Source organism: Drosophila persimilis, unplaced genomic scaffold (genome assembly GCF_003286085.1).
Source record: "Drosophila persimilis strain 14011-0111.01,24,50 unplaced genomic scaffold, DperRS2 tig00000124-arrow-pilon, whole genome shotgun sequence".
NCBI lineage: Eukaryota > Metazoa > Arthropoda > Insecta > Diptera > Drosophilidae > Drosophila > Drosophila persimilis.
In genome coordinates, this window is record NW_020825294.1 from 3,277,992 (window position 1) to 3,297,059 (window position 19,068).

Genomic DNA, 19,068 nt, shown 5'->3' on the forward strand with positions numbered 1-19,068 from the left:
ATGAAAGGAAAGAAAAGTGTAACTTTTACCAATTGGCAGAGTCGCATAAACGTCGTCATCGCGGCACCACCCTCGGATCGGCCCTCTTCTGCCACACATCGAATGTTGTTTTTATTGTCGCCAGCCATTTTCATTACATTAACCGTTTGCCAAAGCATCCGCCACTGCCCCGCTCGCCCTTGGCTTTACCCTTAGCCCCCACCCCTGCATCAAAGCGCCGTGCCCTCTGCCCCCTGCCCCATGGCTCCCTAACTACCAATACTCTTGCTCTGCCCCCCTTGCTCTACTGCAATGCGCATCGTTTTCCTGTTTTTGTTTGTGTTATAATGCCAGTTACTGTGTTTTTTGGACACCCAGTAATCCCCGAGAGAACGGGGTTATATAGGTTATGTATGCAATGTAAGAGTAGATCGAAGTTTATTCAATACGAAAATAGCCATGAAAAAGGGATACAGATTTTAGAGTCTGTTCTCCTTAGAGGAAGGAAGTCTCCACCTATCCACAGAACTAAATACAAGAGACTACTGTGTGGTAGAGCTATATTTATAGAGCTGTGATATATATAAAAATCATACCATTTGTACGGGCCCAAAACGGAGAGAAATAGCAGGGCCTAAAGGGCTTTGATATGTGGGATTTCCAATGCAGTAGATTGTGTATTTCCAGGGTATTCGCCCATCGAATCATGTTCTATATTATTCTTAACGGTTTTCTCTTATTTTTCCGCTGGCTTTGCTGCTGTTTTACTGCGCCGTTTGTTGATTTTGCTGTTGGCTGATGTTGCCACTGCCACTGATAGGGCTCCTCCTGCCCCCTGCCCTCGCCCCCCGCATCAGCCTCTAATCCACCCACTTTTGGCCAGGTGCACGGGGGGGGGCAGCAAAAGTTTAACGCTTTTGTCGTTAAAAAACATCAAGTAGACGGGCGAAGAAAAGCGGAAAAAGGGCGAAGAGTGGGACGAGGCAGTGGTTTAGAGAAGTGGCAGCATCAGCGACAACGGCGCAAAACAAAGGCAGAAGCAATCGAGCTGAGTTGGCTTGAATGGCAAGCAATTGCGAAACTATTTGAACAGCTTCCTCTCCATCCCCAAGACCCATCACGCGCACTTCCTTCCAATCGAAAGGCCCAACGCAGCCTTAGCCCTGAACACCCGTGCAGAGCCCCATTGCCCGCATCAATCAACGGGGCAATGGGCAAATGATAGCCCCCGAAAATCCAGACATCCATGCATCTCTTGGCAGTGACCCCGGGACCCCGATCAACTTCGACAGGTCAAAGCGCTTTTATAAAGCTATAAAATATACACAAACTAAGTCGGACCAAGCCCTTGCCCCCCCGCCCTCACGCATTCGCACACGTAACCTTTTTAGCCCCGCCCCGCCCCGTCCCAGGGAGGCAGGGAGAAGGGTCGGGAAATGGGGTGAAAATGGAGGCACGCTCTAGAGTCTGGGACTGTAGACTGTCAACGGCCTACTCGGGCAACCTTTTTAAACAACTCATATGCAGAGGGTTGCCCAAGGAGTTGCTCCATGAAGCACGGACCCTCATAGATGGCGATTCTATGGCAACCCTCGGCTTTCCTAGCCCACAAGTTGTTGCCTCTTCGGCTCTATGTGTGTGTGTTTTTTTTTTTGGCCCGTGTCCTGCTTATGTTTGGTTTTTTTTTGTCGACGATTCTCAGTTTTGGACTTTGGGCCTGGCCCTCGAAAGATTTATGTGCGTAAATTTCATGCTGACGGCATCAGGTGATTTAACACTTTAGATAACATGGAACTTGGAACAGTTTATAGTCGGGAATCGGGCAGGAGAGGCGTCCAATGCCCGGAGAAGAGCAAACATTTCGGGGGTGGTAAAAGTTGTATTTTTATTATTTTTTTTTTATTGCGCTTACATCTTTAAATAAGTTTCCTTCGGCTACGGCGACTGCACCTCTTCAGGGTGTCCTTTGTTCGGGGAGATCTCTGCCCTTCGGAATTGATGTGTCTTTTGGGGTCATAAAAATTACAAAAAAAAAAATAAATATATATATATATCTTTCGCCTTTTTGGCCTGATTGCTGTGTGCGATTGAGCCCTGTCCCCTGTTCCCTTTGGTCCTTTGCTCTGCACGATTCCTTTCCTGTTTTTTGTTGGCTTGTTTGTTGTCCAGATAGGATATAAATTATATTGAGAGCTTTGAATTAGTTTTTTATGTGCCTCACATGTAGTGAAAATGAAATTAGATACGTGTTTGGGTACGAGTTAATTTGCTGGCACAGATTTTGCCCACCCACCGGGGAAAAAGAAGTAAACTTTGTCCTTGATTTTGTCTTCGATTGATAACTGTGCTTGGGATGGGGGAGGGCACAGGTTAGGAGCTCGTCCAGGGGATATTTAAAGAGTTTACTTTACTCGCACAATGCTATACAATTGTTAACTCCATTGGGGAAAGTTCGCCCTGCAATCGCTGCTTCTGCTGCAGCCAGCAACAACAATGGCCAGCAATTACCAAAATAAAAAAAAAAGAAGAATAGGAGAATGGGGATAAACGATGAGAAAAAAATGTTGGGGAAATTCTACTCCAACACTAAAAGGGCAAAGGGCGAAAAGGAAAACGTAAAAAAGCGAAAATAACATGGAATTGTTAAGGAACTGCAAACTGCAAATCCATTAAACCGCAACAAGAACAAGAACAAGATGAAGCAGAAGGAGAAGGAGAAGGAGGACCTCAACGAGAACGAGTACCAGCATCAGAACCAGGACACAGCAGAACAGTACAGAATCAAAACCGAACAGAACTTCTATAGGTATTTCATTGAAATGGGAAATGACCTTACACAATTGACTGAAAATTGTTGACGGAATTTCTGAGAAAGAGAGAGAGCATTGGACAATGAACGCTGAACGTTTTTCCAGACACTTGCAAATGTGTTGATGGTGGATTAGCTGATGTTTTTTGATCCGCATTTCCATGAAGATTTTTCACAGTGCAACAACTTCACAGACAAGCCGGGTAGCATATTATTCAGTGCCGTCTATCCATATAAATAATAGTTTACCATTACTCATTGCATTAAGAGTTTAGTTCAATTATGTTGTGCCAATCAATGAAGAAATTCAACAATTACACAAATAAAACCAAATTAATAAAATAAAATAATGCAAAACAAATTTAAAAAAAATAAATAAACAATTAAAAAATTATTTAAAAATTAAAAATTTAAATTTGATTTATTTTAAAATTAATAAATTCAAATGACAAAAAAGTAAATGAATTAAAAAAAAATTCAAATGATAAAAAAGTAAATGAATTAAAAAAATAAAGTAAAATTATAAAAAAGTAAATGTAAGTAAAGTAACTTAAAGTAACTTAAAAAATAAACTAAAATTTTAAAAAAAGTGAACTACAAAAAAAACTAAAATAATACAACAAATTAAAATTATCAAAATAATTTAAAAAAAATTAGCTTAATAAAAAATTAAAATTATAAAAAATAAAAAATAAAAAAAATTTTAAAAATTATTAAAAAAAAAAAAAAATTTAAGTAGTAAGTAGTAATAAAAAGCAGGTTTATTAAAAAATAAGGTACAAATAAAATTGCACTCCGTATGATCCATGGAATTGTTATAATAGGTCAAATAATAAGAAATTCGAAGTGTATTCCTACCGTAAAATCATATTGTATCAACCTATCTCTAATCAAATTCAAGAACTATACGGTTAGGCATGACAAATCCGACACAAATCGTGCGGACATGCGAAATCTCGTCTCCACATTAGTTCTACGGTAGTCATCGGTCCTTCTTGTTGAGCTGTGAGCGATGAGGTCGCATCTGCTGACTCTTGTAGGTAATCTCGCCAGATAAAAATATAGTTCATGTATAAATACCTCAATGTTCCATATAATTATCTCAAGTTCTGATTACCATTGATGGACATAATGGACGTAAAAACCGGTGTCTTGAATTGTGTATCAGTCGGAGGGATTTCGTACAGCCCTTTTGTGCATTAGATCCAAAACGAAAATGCTGGTTTACAATACCGTCAAATTGTACATACGATCTTGTAATGTGTTTGAGAAAGCAGGCGAAGTTACCCCGTGAGTAATTTATCCGCCATGTTATATTTTATATTAATTATTTATCTATGTAATAGCTTATAAGGCCCCGAATATTGTGGATGGTGAATGTCACATAATTGGGAAAGAACCATGGTGTGAAACAATTGTCAAGAATCAAGGGACGCCCCATCCTTCAATACCAGAAGACACAACAGAAAAATCAACAACAAAATTAGACATAACAGAAAAACCAACAACAGAAATGCCAACAACAGAAATGCCAACAACAGAAAAACCAACAACAGAAAAGCCAACAACAGAAACGCCAACAACAGAAGAAGACACAACAGAAAAAACAACAACAGAAAAATTAACAACAGAAAAAACAACCACAGAGGAAGTCACAACAGAAGAAGACACAACAGAAAAACCAACAACCGAAGCAGACACAACAAAAGAAGACATAACAGAAAGAGACACAACAGAAAAATCAACAGCACAAGAAAAAACCACAGAAGAACCCACAACAGAAACAGGCACAACAAACGAAGTCACAGCCGCAGAAGACACAACGCAAAAAGAAACATCAGAAGAAGTTACAACAGAAGAAGACACAACAGAAGAATACACAACAGGAAAAACAACAACAGAAAAACCAACCACAGAAGAATACACAACAGAAGAAAGCACAACAGAAGAATACACAATAGAAGAAAGCACAACAGAAGAAAGCACAACAGAAGAATACACAACAAAAGAAAGCACAACAGAAGAATATACAACAGAAAAACCAACCACGGAAGAATATACTACAGAAGAAAGAACAACAGAAGAAAGCACAACAGAAGAAAGCACAACAGAAGAAAGCACAACAGAAGAAAACACAACAGAAGAAAGCACAACAGAAGAATATACAACAGAAAAACCAACCACGGAAGAATACACAACAGAAGAAAGCACAACAGAAGAAAACAGAACAGAAGAAAGCACAACAGAAGAAAGCACAACAGAAGAAAACACAACAGAAGAAAGCACAACAGAAGAATATACAACAGAAAAACCAACCACGGAAGAATACACAACAGAAGAAAGCACAGCAGAAGAATACACAACAGAAAAACCAACCACGGAAGAATATACTACAGAAGAAAGAACAACAGAAGAAAGCACAACAGAAAACCAAACCACGGAAGAATACACAACAGAAGAAAGCACAACAGAAGAAAACACAACAGAAGAATACACAACAAAAGAAAGCACAACAGAAGAAACGATAGAAGAATATACAACAGAAGAGGACACAACAGAAAAACTAACAACACACGAAGACACAACCGAAGAAGACACAACAGAAGAAGAAACAACAGAAGAGGACACAACAGAAGCATACACAACAGAAGAAGATACAACAGAAAAACCAACAACAGACGAAGAAAACACAACCGAAGAAGACACAACAGAAGAAAGCACAAAAGAAGAATATACAACAGAAAAACCAACCACGGAAGAATACACAACAGAAGAATACACAACAAAAGAAAGCACAACAGAAGAAACGACAGAAGAATATACAACAGAAGAGGACACAACTGAAAAACTAACAACACACGAAGACACAACCGAAGAAGACACAACCGAAGAAGACACAACAGAAGAAGACACAACAGAAGAAAACACAACAGAAGAAGTAACAACAGAAAAAAGCACAACTGAAGAAGAAACAATAGAAAATGCAACAACAGAAAAATCAACAACAGAAGAGGACACAACAGCAGAATACATAACAGAAGAGGACGCAACAGTAGAGGACACAACAGAAGAAGTCACAGCAGAAGAGAACATAACAGAAGAATACACAACCGAAGAAGAAACAACAGAAAAACTAACAACAGGCGAAGACACAACCGAAGAAGACACAACCGAAGAGAACACAACAGAAGAATACACAGCTGAAGAAGAAACAACACAAAAAGAAACAACAGAAGAAGTCACAACAGAAAAACCAACAACAGAAAAACCAAGAACAGGCGAAGACACAACCGAAGAAGACACAACCGAAGAAAGCACAGCTGAAGAAGAAACAATAGAAAATGCAACAACAGAAAAATTAACAACAGAAGAGGACACAACAGAAGAATACATAACAGAAGAGGATACAACAGTAGAGGACACAACAGAAGAAGTCACAACAGAAGAGAACACAACAGAAGAATACACAACCGAAGAAGAAACAACAGAAGAAGTCACACCAGAAAAACCAACAAAAGAAAAACTAACAACAGGCGAAGACACAACCGAAGAAGACACAACCGAAGAGAACACAACAGAAGAATACACAGCTGAAGAAGAAACAACACAAAATGAAACAACAGAAGAAGTCACACCAGAAAAACCAACAACAGGCGAAGACACAACCGAAGAAGACACAACAGAAGAAGACACAACAGAAGAGGACACAACAGAAGAAAACACAACAGAAGAAGTAACAACAGAAAAAAGCACAACTGAAGAAGAAACAATAGAAAATGCAACAACAGAAAAATCAACAACAGAAGAGGACACAACAGCAGAATACATAACAGAAGAGGACGCAACAGTAGAGGACACAACAGAAGAAGTCACAGCAGAAGAGAACATAACAGAAGAAGAAACAACAGAAAAAGAAACAACAGAAGAAGTCACACAAGAAAAACCAACAACAGAAAAACCAACAACAGAAAAACCAACAACAGGCGAAGACACAACCGAAGAAGACACAACCGAAGAAAGCACAGCTGAAGAAGAAACAATAGAAAATGCAACAACAGAAAAATCAACAACAGAAGAGGACACAACAGAAGAGGACACAACAGAAGAATACATAACAGAAGAAGACACAACAGAAAACCAAACAATAGAGAAGAACACAATAGAAGAAGAAACGACAGAATACCCAACAGAAGATGACTCAACTAGAGAAAATAGAACAGAAGCAGACATAACAGAAGAAGACGTAACAGAAGAAGACATAACATCAGAAGACACAACTGAAGAAGAAGATACAACAGAAGAGTACACAACAGAAGAAGAAGCAATAGAAGAAGACATAGCAGAAGACGGCAAGATAGAAGAAGGCCCAACAGAAAAAGTCAAAGAAGAAGAATACACAACAGATGAAAACACAACAGCCGAGGACTCATCAGAGAAACCAAAATCAGAGGAAGACACATCGAAAGAAATAGCCACAGAGACACCCAAATCAGAAGAACACATATCGCAGGAAGCACCTGACGGGGCACCTTTCTTCGAAGGACACATATCAAAGGAAGAACCCAACGAGACACCAAAATCAGAAGAAGACACATCGACAGAAGAACAAAAAGAGAAACCAAAATCAGAGGAAGACACATCGAAAGAAAAAGCCACAGAGACACCCAAATCAGAAGAACACACATCGCAGGAAGCACCTGACGGGGCACCTTTCTTCGAAGGACACATATCAAAGGAAGAACCCAACGAGACACCAAAATCAGAAGAAGACACATCGCAGGAAGAACTTGCATGGGGACCTAAATTACCCGAATTCATATCCAAGGAAGAACCTGCAGAGAAACTTAAATCAGCAGAGCACACATCGCAGGAAGCACCTGACGGGGCACCTTTCTTCGAAGGACACATATCAAAGGAAGAACCCAACGAGACACCAAAATCAGAAGAAGACACATCGCAGGAAGCACCTGACGGGGCACCTTTCTTCGAACCACACATATCAAAGGAAAAACCCAACGAGACACCAAAATCAGAAGAAGACACATCGACAGAAGAACAAAAAGAGAAACCAAAATCAGAGGAAGACACATCGAAAGAAAAAGCCACAGAGACACCCAAATCAAAAGAACACACATCGCAGGAAGCACCTGACGGGGCACCTTTCTTCGAAGGACACATATCAAAGGAAGAACCCAACGAGACACCAAAATCAGAAGAAGACACATCGACAGAAGAACAAAAAGAGAAACCAAAATCAGAGGAAGACACATCGAAAGAAAAAGCCACAGAGACACCCAAATCAGAAGAACACACATCGCAGGAAGCACCTGACGGGGCACCTTTCTTCGAAGGACACATATCAAAGGAAGAACCCAACGAGACACCAAAATCAGAAGAAGACACATCGCAGGAAGAACTTGCATGGGGACCTAAATTACCCGAATTCATATCCAAGGAAGAACCTGCAGAGAAACTTAAATCAGCAGAGCACACATCGCAGGAAGCACCTGACGGGGCACCTTTCTTCGAAGGACACATATCAAAGGAAGAACCCAACGAGACACCAAAATCAGAAGAAGACACATCGACAGAAGAACAAAAAGAGAATCCAAAATCAGAGGAAGACACATCGAAAGAAAAAGCCACAGAGACACCCAAATCAGAAGAACACACATCGCAGGAAGCACCTGACGGGGCACCTTTCTTCGAAGGACACTTATCAAAGGAAGAACCAAACGAGACACCAAAATCAGAAGAAGACACATCGACAGAAGAACAAAAAGAGAATCCAAAATCAGAGGAAGACACATCGAAAGAAAAAGCCACAGAGACACCCAAATCAGAAGAACACACATCGCAGGAAGCACCTGACGGGGCACCTTTCTTCGAAGGACACTTATCAAAGGAAGAACCAAACGAGACACCAAAATCAGAAGAAGACACATCGCAGGAAGAACTTGCATGGGGACCTAAATTACCCGAGTTCATATCCAAGGAAGAACCTGCAGAGAAACTTAAATCAGAAGAGCACACATCGAAGGAAGAACCAAACGAGACACCAAAATCAGAAGAAGACACATCGCAGGAAGAACTTGCATGGGGACCTAAATTACCCGAATTCATATCCAAGGAAGAACCTGCAGAGAAACTTAAATCAGCAGAACACACATCGCAGGAAGCACCTGACGGGGCACCTTTCTTCGAAGGACACATATCAAAGGAAGAACCCAACGAGACACCAAAATCAGAAGAAGACACATCGCAGGAAGCACCTGACGGGGCACCTTTCTTCGAACCACACATATCAAAGGAAAAACCCAACGAGACACCAAAATCAGAAGAAGACACATCGACAGAAGAACAAAAAGAGAAACCAAAATCAGAGGAAGACACATCGAAAGAAAAAGCCACAGAGACAGCCAAATCAGAAGAACACACATCGCAGGAAGCACCTGACGGGGCACCTTTCTTCGAAGGACACATATCAAAGGAAGAACCCAACGAGACACCAAAATCAGAAGAAGACACATCGCAGGAAGAACTTGCATGGGGACCTAAATTACCCGAATTCATATCCAAGGAAGAACCTGCAGAGAAACTTAAATCAGAAGAGCACACATCGAAGGAAGAACCAAACGAGACACCAAAATCAGAAGAAGACACATCGCAGGAAGAACTTGCATGGGGACCTAAATTACCCGAATTCATATCCAAGGAAGAACCTGCAGAGAAACTTAAATCATCAGAGCACACATCGCAGGAAGCACCTGACGGGGCACCTTTCTTTGAAGGACACATACCAAAGGAAGAACACAACGAGACACCAAAATCAGAGGACACATCGACCGAAGAACCAACAGAGGAACCTAAATGAATGGAACCCACTTCGATAATGCAGGAAGATGAAGGATCTTCAGAGTAATCAGAATCGACAACAGAAAAGGCAAAAGGATAACCAGAAAAATCCTCAACAAAAACTATAACCAAAATAGAAAGGAAGAAAAATGTGAAGAAGAAAAATCCAAAAGAGAATCAATCACAGACAGAAACATCATTTTTGGAAGAAAATAAAAAGGTCACCAATTGAGAACAAAAAATATTACAATAACCAATAACAAAACGAGCATCAGAAAGAAAAAAATAAACAATTTAGAACGAAATCAATTTTCAAAAACTCATCTTCGCAGAGGAAGCGAAGACTAAGGAAAAGAAACCAGAATCGGAAGCAGAAGCAGAAGCAGTGGAGAAAGAAGAATGGACAGAAGAAGAGGAAAGAAGAAGTATGGTTGCTAGAAAATATCAGAATCAAACGAAAATCCGGGGAAAAATTGGATTAAGCAATAGCAGATAAACCCAAAAAAGAAGAACAGATGAAGCTATAAAAAAAACGGCAAATAAATTCGAAGAAGAATTTTACAAAAAATATATCAAAACACCTAATTTAAATCTAAAATATTTTATTTTAAAATATCTAATAAGAAGAATCTAATCTAATACGCTTACTCATTCTCTCTCTGACACACTCTTCCTCGTGCATTGTGCGCTCATTGTCGGTGGCGGAGGGGAGCGAGATAGCAACACACATCTTGATTGAATATCGGGTATAAATGTAGAGACGCGGCCCTTGCCGCTGCTGAGCACATTACCGCTCGTTTATGGTAGATTTATAATATAAGTGGAAAACAACAAGATAATTTCCGTAACCAACTTTCCGTAACTGGAGAAATCCCATTATACACCAGTCTCATGTGCTAGCTCTTTCAAACAACATGAAGTCCATTATCGTTCTCCTCTTAGGTGATCTATATTATTTTGTACAGCTTTAATTAGATTTACTATATTAAACATCCCGAATCAGCTCCTCTGAGTCTTGCTCTAAAGTTCAAAGGTTGCCCATACCCGTATTGTCCTTTATCATTCGATGGATTCACGTGTGCCTATGATGAAGTTTGCGGATTTCAGGCAGAAAACGAATGCCAGCTAAGAGTGGAGATATGTTTGCGTGAACTAAACAACAGGCCGCGTGAGTTTCTTACTATAAATCTTGAATTCCCCATAATATTTAATTCGACTTTGAAAAGGTTTCATCAAAATGGTTTCCGGATACTGTGTGGATAAAAGCAAGAGACGGTGTACCCCTATGGTGACACACAAAATCACAGATATAGATCTTATGTAACTGGAATCGATTTGGTTCCACATCCATTTGCATTATGAGCAGTCATTCCATCACTCTTCTGGACAATTAGAATGAGTTTTCCCTGTAAATATGTTACTACAAAATTCTTCCAAAGTATAACTTGTATCCGCACATATTTTATGTCTTAATAATGTTGCATTTTGTTCCCTTGAATCGAATATGGAATGAAAATGCAATAATCTGTCTTCTCCGCCATGGCAGCTGCTTAATGTCCGATTGCTCTACAGTTTGACCAATGCAAACCACAAGAATAGAGGAGGCCCAAACCACAGAAGAGCGAGCGGGAGCCCAACGACCGAACACATCCGAACCGAAGCAACCGACTATGAAAAATTTAAACTTTGCATCCAGGCCATTTATTCATCCTCTGCTTGGCATCTGCCATCATATCTTAGCATGCGGTTCCGCCCCACATTTTCCCTTCGGTCTCTTCTCGTGGCCGCCTCTCTATCTTCATCTCTGGCCATATCTCTGGCCGTCTCTGTCTGACACTGACAAGTGCTGCCTCCACTGAAGATGGGTCGGAGCGACGGGGGCAGCACCTTAAAAATTAATTGAAACATCACTACCGGCTAATATTGTATATTAAAAACAGCAGCAAAGACAGGACAGCACTCAGAGGGGGAGCAGGACCTGGGACCTGAAACCAGAACCGTAATGGCACCACCACACCCCCCGCCCGCCCGCCTACAACAAGATGAGGCATATAAAACTTTTGGGGTTAGCTGAAGACAACTTGCAAATTGCCAGAGTGCGTGGCCATTTATCAGTCTTAGTTTTTTGCGGGGAGGGGTGAGAGTGGGCCAGCAAAGGCCCCCAGAATCAGGACTACGACGAGCAGAAGAATGTTGAACAATAAATTCGAACAACATTTTTGGTTGCTCCTTGGGAGTTTATTAGCTAGCAGCCGGTATTTTGTGGTCAAAGGGCGACCTGAACTTGAATCAACCCTCCTATCTTGCAAAACAGGCCCCACCATCCATCCCACTCCATTCATAGAGCGAACCCCCACACCCCCACCCCCACACCCAGACTCCATACAGCCCATACACTCATTCATTCATCTTCATCGTCATCAAATCACTGTCCAGTTTCGAATTTCTCGAGACTCTCAAGCTGACAGCATTGCCAGCCTCGAAATTAATGGGCGCGCATGTGCAGACTCTCTTTGTGGAGTGCTCTCCGGCGCTCATGAGCCGACTGGGCCGTCGGCTTTCGTCTGTTGCGCCTAGGACAACAAATTTCTTATTGAATGCTGACTTTGTGCTTTCGTGTGATCTAAAAAAACGAAGCTCTGGTCGAAGGTCGTCAACGCCGTCGCCGCCGCCGTCGTAGCTGGTCGTCGGGTTCTTTGGGTCGGTCTTGTGTCGTTGTCGTTGTCGTGCCATAAAATCCGCATAATGTTGCACGGATGTGTCAGTGCACGTTTGTTATTTGGCGCGTGAGCACCGCTTTTGGGGTTGCACCGTGACGCCTGAGATACGACGGGAAAGCGGAGATCTCTCTAGTGCTGATGTTATGAGAAATTCGTACTTAAGCGATGGCGATGGCGATGGAACGTGAACGTGTAACGCTAAACAGCAATGTTAAGTTTTTGAAAAAAATATAAGCAAATAATTCACATAATAAAAGGAAAAGCGTAAATCCAACGCCAATCACATTGTGATTATTGTAGTGAAGTGAAGTGCTAATCAAACTTGAGCCGAGGAAGAAATAGCTAAAGCTAAGCCAAGGAAAAGCTAAGGAAAGCCAAGGAAAAGCTGAGTAAAAGGAAAACAAATCTTGGGCACATGCAACAACTGGATACGGATACGCCACTGAAGCTTTAAACAGCGCCTCACCACCACCACCACCCCCCGCTTCAAGTCAAGTACGTAACAGATTGATGACGCTGCCCCCTCTGACCCCAGTGGCATTCCATCTCGAATCCAAACCCAACCATCCACTATCTGCCCATCTGCCCCCATCCTTTGGCCACTTGACTAAAAGTTCAATTTCCTGCAAGATGCTTTAATTGAAGCGCACAGTAAACAGAAAAAGAACCAGAACGAGAACCAAAGCCAGAGCCGGACTCCAAAGAGGATATACACTCGTATGGATGGGTGTCTCTGTAGCTCTTTGGGTGTATCCCCCCTCTCCCTCTCACGCTCTGCTTGGTCAGTCATTAGTCATTTGCTCATTTCCGCAAAACGCAACCAGCCCGGATGTGCAGCACTTGTCAGCCAATAAACAAAAGCCAGGGACGCAGGGACAGCAGGCACTTGGGCACCATATATGCAGAAAGGGGCGCTGGGGTTGGGCACAGAAGAAGGAATTAAATGTTCATCTGGTGGCAAACACATCAGCGTCAATCAGCAATGGTGATGGACTGACTGTCTACGGGTTCGATGATGGCCACCTCCTGCTGTTTTGCGGTAATGTCCATTGAGTTTCGGATCGCTATCGGCCACAGCCAGAGCCAGAGCCAGAGCCCGGTAATGTCTGTGGGCCACCTCAATGGCATGGGCATTGGGCTATTCCCAAATTGAGGGTACTTTTCAATTGCAAACGGGTTGGCTCTACCACCATTAACATTAATTTATATATTTGTATCCTAATCTTTTTATCAAAATTATAGCTTATCAAGTGCCTCTTTTATCATTTTTTTTTCCGTTTGAAGCATCGTTTTACGAAACCACTGTGAATACCAATCAATCCTGTTGCTGAATAGTCGGAATATCATTCCAGCGGTAGCTTTCTGTATTTAGAACATTCCTTCTTTATTTGTCATAGTTTTGGGAATGACACAGATGGAATTCGGTTTGTTAGAATGGAAATCCACGATTTACAAGCATCAAGCTGTGCGAGTTATGAGAAAATATTTGCCCATGAATGTGTTGAGAAAAAAAAAAAATTCAAAGGTTTCGAATGTGAAATATTTGTAGGTGTGGAATTTAAAACGTTGAATAATTTTATTGTGAACTTTTTTACGGGAAAGGTATTTAAAAAAATAGAGCATAGCGTTTTAATGCCTGAATTCCGACAAATTTTGTCTTCTTAACTATCCGATGTGCTCCCTGATGTGTGTCCTAATAAGCGTCAGCGATGTTTTCTTACATTAACAACTTACATTAATTAACTGTCGCTTATTATTATCGATATTAGATGATGGTTTATTGTGTGTGTCTGCTATAAGTGATACGATTAACTATTTGTAATTTATACTCACATATTCTTAACTATCAGTTATTAAATCAAGCGTACACAAGTACGATGTACGTTTCAAGTTTCAAGCAGCAGAGGAGCATCAGAGGACCAGCACCGGGATTAAGATGGCTCTCCCTAAGCTTTCACTGTGTAAGAAGCTTTCCGACTTTACTTTAAAAGGGGTTTAGGAAGTGTCGTAAGATATTTTGCTCCGAGAGGATTACCATTGCATTGTACAAGGGAGGCAGAAATCTTAAAAGCCCTTGAGGGCAACATTTAGGGAATATTCCAGATATAGATAATCTACGACTGCCCCAGTGTTGCTCTGGTTTGACTATGGCGAAAGACTTGCATCGATCTCTGGCTGTACTGGCCATCATCCATGCTGTTATGCCTGGTCTTTAAGATGCTTTCAGGAAAAAAACTAGCACAAATGCTTAGAATCATCCGTGGGATGAGTGTGTGTACAGTGTAGAGTGCGGTGGGGGGCATTGCATATGTGTCATACATTCAGGTTCTTCGGACAACAATAACCAAGACGGACAACAACAGGGCGCATCATTCATAAAGAGCAAAAAAACACACCATAGCGTAGGTGCAAAGACAACAATGAGTGGCACGGAAGAGGGGGCGGCTCGAGGAGGAGTACGAATAAGTATACGAATACGAGTGTGAGTATGAGTATGAGTATGAGTACTCGTACTCGTAGGACCCAAGCTAACCCAGTTTTATTTTTTTGTGACGCTGCTGCTTCACGGCTCAGTTTTGTTTTGGGCTTCTCTGTTTTTTTTCCTTTTGCTGCTGTTTCTGCTTCTGCCTGTTATATTTCTTTTTATGGCTTTTACGGACTGCCCGCAAAACGACGACGACGAAGACGACGACGAACCTCAGTGACAGAGCAGCCAAAGAAGAACAACAAATATTTCAACCAAAAACCAGCCAGAACCTACCTACATAGCTCCCCAGCAGAACCCCAGCGCCCAGCTCCTTTGATGAAACTTGTTTTGTAATTGTTGTTTTTTTGGGGGATTTCTTTGGATTTCTTCCTCGCCCTCGCCCTCGCCACCGCCCCCCATCCATATTTTTTGTTGTGTTCGGCTGGTGGGGTGGGGGCTGCTTTTTGCCTTCTGCGGAGGCCATTGTCACGTAAATCTGTGACAGAAATTAGCCTCGTTGACAAAAATATGCCTGCTTACACATTATTTGTAGCAACAAATAGACGGGCAACAGTTAATGGCGTGGAGAGTGTTGTCGTTGTCCTATAGGCAGGATCTGGCATTGGGGCTGGGGTCGGGCGGCAGTTCTTGAGAAATTTGCATGGGAACTGCGCCAGTTGTTGGTGTTGCTGTTTTGTCTTCTGGTTACATTCCCTTTGGTAGTTTCTGTGGTGCTGTCGACCCTGGCTTTGCTTCTACGTTTTGTTTTATTGATCTGTTTATGCCACCAGTTCTCCAGCTCCACCCATCGCTCAGGCCCCTCGTCATGGATAGACAAACAACCAAAAGTTTTATTTGTGGACTAATAAAAATGTAAAAAAAAAAAAATTAGAGCGAGCGGACCTCGAAAATGTTTTCCTTGGCGGGGCTGTATGTGGCTGCACGGTATTCGGTACTCGGAGGTTAATGACCAGACAGGCGTGAAAGTAATCATAAACAGGGTCCACTTGGGTGTCCTGTCGGAGTTAATTTACCTTGACCTGGGTCCTTTCGAGGCCGCCTCTAGAAGGTCCCGAAGACCCCCAGCTCTACCGTCAGAAGGTCTCGGAGACCTCCGGCTCTATCATCACAAGGTCTCTAAAACCCCCGCCTCTATCATCATAAGGTCCTGTCTGCCCGTTCTATCATCGGGTGGTTTATAATCCACTTTATAGAAGGCAATATTTCATGTTTTTCGATTCCTTTGTAGCCTTCTGGCCTAAACCTTTTGGCCCTTTGCTCATGTCGGCCTGTCGTCCTGCGGCAGTTGCCTGGGCGTTAGTTTTCTTTGAAACATAAATTATTAGGAGCCTAATAAATCAAATTTTGTTAGAAATATTTTGTTTTTTTCTTTGTTTTTGGTTTTTATGAAAACGTAGCCAAAAGGTTTACGGATTTGATTATTTTGAATATAATAATACAAATACAAATATAATACAATATTTGAGATTTCTTTTAATAATCTAAATATTTTATTCAATTTTTTAAACACATTAATTAATTTATATAATGCAGAAAAAAGCATTAATGACTCAAAAAAAAAAAAAAAAAATATAATAATTATGGTGTTAAAATACTAAATAAATAATAATGTCCTTTTCCATAAATATTACACCCATTAATGGGTCACGAAAGTAAATGGAAATGAGAGAAGTAACCCCCGACCTACCATAAGCTTAAAGGTCTTTGGGTGGCCACGAAAATCACAGACAATTTCCCAATCAATTCGTAGCCTTAATTACCGGGACCTTACCTCCGACTTGGGCCTTGGACTTGCCCACAAAGTCAGAGTTAATCTATCATGTTATTGGGGTTTGCTGATTAACACGAAAACTTTGCCTCATGTAACGCAACAAAATGATTGATGTCCACTACAAAATTGTAGCGGTACTTCGAGCTTGGTGCCACACCCACCCACATTCCACATTCCACCAACGACAGAGTCCTTCGCCGTTAAACACGCTAGAAAACCGTTTGGGATCTAAAGCCCTAAAACCCTGTATCTATTCTGCATCGACGGCACCACAGCCTTTGCTTTTCCACTGTTTATCGAAGCATTCAGTTTTATGTCACAGCAACTGATTGATTTTTAATTAAACGTCCAGCCAATCCACTGATTGATGCTAATCATACGTTCCATGCCAGCCACGCCCCGCCCTCCGGGGGCTAAACGGTTGAGCACACATTTTCCACTTTAATTCAAACCCCAAATACGAGTATGTGACGGAAATTAGATCTTTATTATGAGGCGTGGGCGTTGCCCCCGCGCCAAAACCAATTTCAATGGAATTTACAACGCAGCAAGAAAGAAGGCAGGACAAAAAACGAATCGAATATTATCCAGAGATAGTGCCAAAGATCCGTTTACGTGACTCGGAAATGCAAATAAAATACAGGAGTGGAAACCCCACGCTTTTAGGTTTTTTTTTTCTTTTTTTTTATTGAATTCCCTGTAAAAGGAGGAGTCTTGTGTGCGAGGGCAGACCGACATAAATAAACCTCAACTAAGTCGTGTGTTTTGACATAGATTTAAATTGACATGGTTGTGTAAACAGGGGGGGAGACACCAACACCAACACCGACATAGACATAGGCGTAGAGCCTAGAAAGCGAAACAGAAACAGAGACCAGACCGACGCAGACATTCCTCATTGAAAGACCCACAAGAAAATTCTGTGGCATTCAAAGCATTCAAACCAGAGCATTCCCCCTTTCCCCCTTCCCCCCCTCCACCAACCAAACATTGGCCTAATGGCCGATACCAGGCGGCAGAAAAATGCTACGAGTTGGGGGCGAAAAAAAAGAAAAAAAGAAAAAAAAAAATGCAAAATAGTTTGTTATTTAACATATTTTGACGGGTACCACCGGTTGGGGCTGCTTTTGGATCGTAAATGTAAATTGCCCGACAGATATTTGGGGTGGAGATGATGACAGGAGACAGGACAAAGGAGAGCCTAGGACCTAGGCAACAAATACCAACAAACCCTTTTTTTTGACAATTTTGCTTGCTGCGCTTCGATGGCTCGTTGGAGTGTTCGCCACGCAAATAGCTGGAAAAGTATGCCCCGATTATGTTTCTCTAACTGGGCACACACGCAGTCAGCAAATTGAAAGGCAAACACACACACGGGCACGCACTCCGCAAACCAACAAAAAGAAGATGGCCAAAAAAGATGAACAGGCCAAAACGATTTGAGAAGGATACCACTACCCCCCCAAAAAAAAGGGTGAAAAAAAAGCTAAATAGAGGAGCTGGAAACGAAACGCTGTCGTTGCTTTCTATGAATGTCAATTGGTTGGCGGAATGGAAAGCGGGAATAGAGTGGCGGACGGAATCGGTATTGGAGTCGGAGCCGGTGCCGGAGCCGGAGTCGGGGGCTAAGGGATGCAGGAGGGCCAATTTAAAAGGGCTTACTTTTTAATGAAGCGAGCTAAGGAGGAAACACGATCCACAGAGCTGGCGAGGAGACCAGGGGCGACGAACGGAGTGGGGGCCTGGCGGTGTTTCGACACAATGGCAAAATGGATGAGCAGACTTGTACGTACATATGCGGACCCGTATGTACATGTGTATGTGCGATATATGCGGAAGGGACTAAGTGAGTGTCTGCCTGTCTATCTATCTATCTGTGTGCCCAAGGAAACTGACAACTTATTGACAGCACAGTGAATGGGGCAACGTGAATTGAAATGTTAGACGAGATGCAATTAGATAGAGAATAAGTGGAAGATGACACAATACGATATTACGGCATTGTTATGCATCTGCTGAATGATGAAATATGAAATGGTAGCACAGAAAAGCGAGCATTGATTTGAATGGCAAGCATAGATCTCAAATAAAAGAATGAAATAATGTAGATTTGCACTATGACAATGGAGAAGGGATTGAATTGATTTGAAGGGGTTGTAGGAGGTTTCCGAGCAGATTTGGGTTGTAAATCTTTCTTAAGAGAGGTCGAAATCTATCCTAACCAAAACTTAGTTCTGTTTGATGTTTTCCCAAACAAAACGTTACCAATTAATACTACATATAGCAATGCAACAGAATAGGGAAGAAAAAAGGATATATAATAGCAAATAATATTCGTCTTTGAAGGAGATATATCCCATATTATGAAAGGTGTTGATTTATATCTTTAGAATATTTTTAAACTTTGGTAATGCACCACTTGGTCCAAAAGATAATAAATTTAACA

At 41.6% G+C, this 19,068-nt stretch overlaps 2 protein-coding genes across 2 annotated transcripts; both read left to right on the forward strand.

Moving 5' to 3' along the window:
• Nucleotides 1-4,316: 4,316 nt before the first annotated feature.
• On the forward strand, nt 4,317-9,662 carry LOC113565416 (titin-like). The gene is made up of 4 exons (XM_026987336.1): nt 4,317-7,561; nt 7,652-8,191; nt 8,282-9,316; nt 9,542-9,662. Exons 1-4 carry the CDS (start codon nt 4,317-4,319, stop codon nt 9,660-9,662), a joined length of 4,941 nt encoding a protein of 1,646 aa, XP_026843137.1.
• An 894-nt stretch (nt 9,663-10,556) lies between these two features.
• On the forward strand, nt 10,557-11,103 carry LOC113565539. The gene is made up of 3 exons (XM_026987837.1): nt 10,557-10,585; nt 10,647-10,811; nt 10,870-11,103. Exons 1-3 carry the CDS (start codon nt 10,558-10,560, stop codon nt 10,965-10,967), a joined length of 291 nt encoding a protein of 96 aa, XP_026843638.1. The 5' UTR covers nt 10,557; the 3' UTR covers nt 10,968-11,103.
• Nucleotides 11,104-19,068: the final 7,965 nt, after the last annotated feature.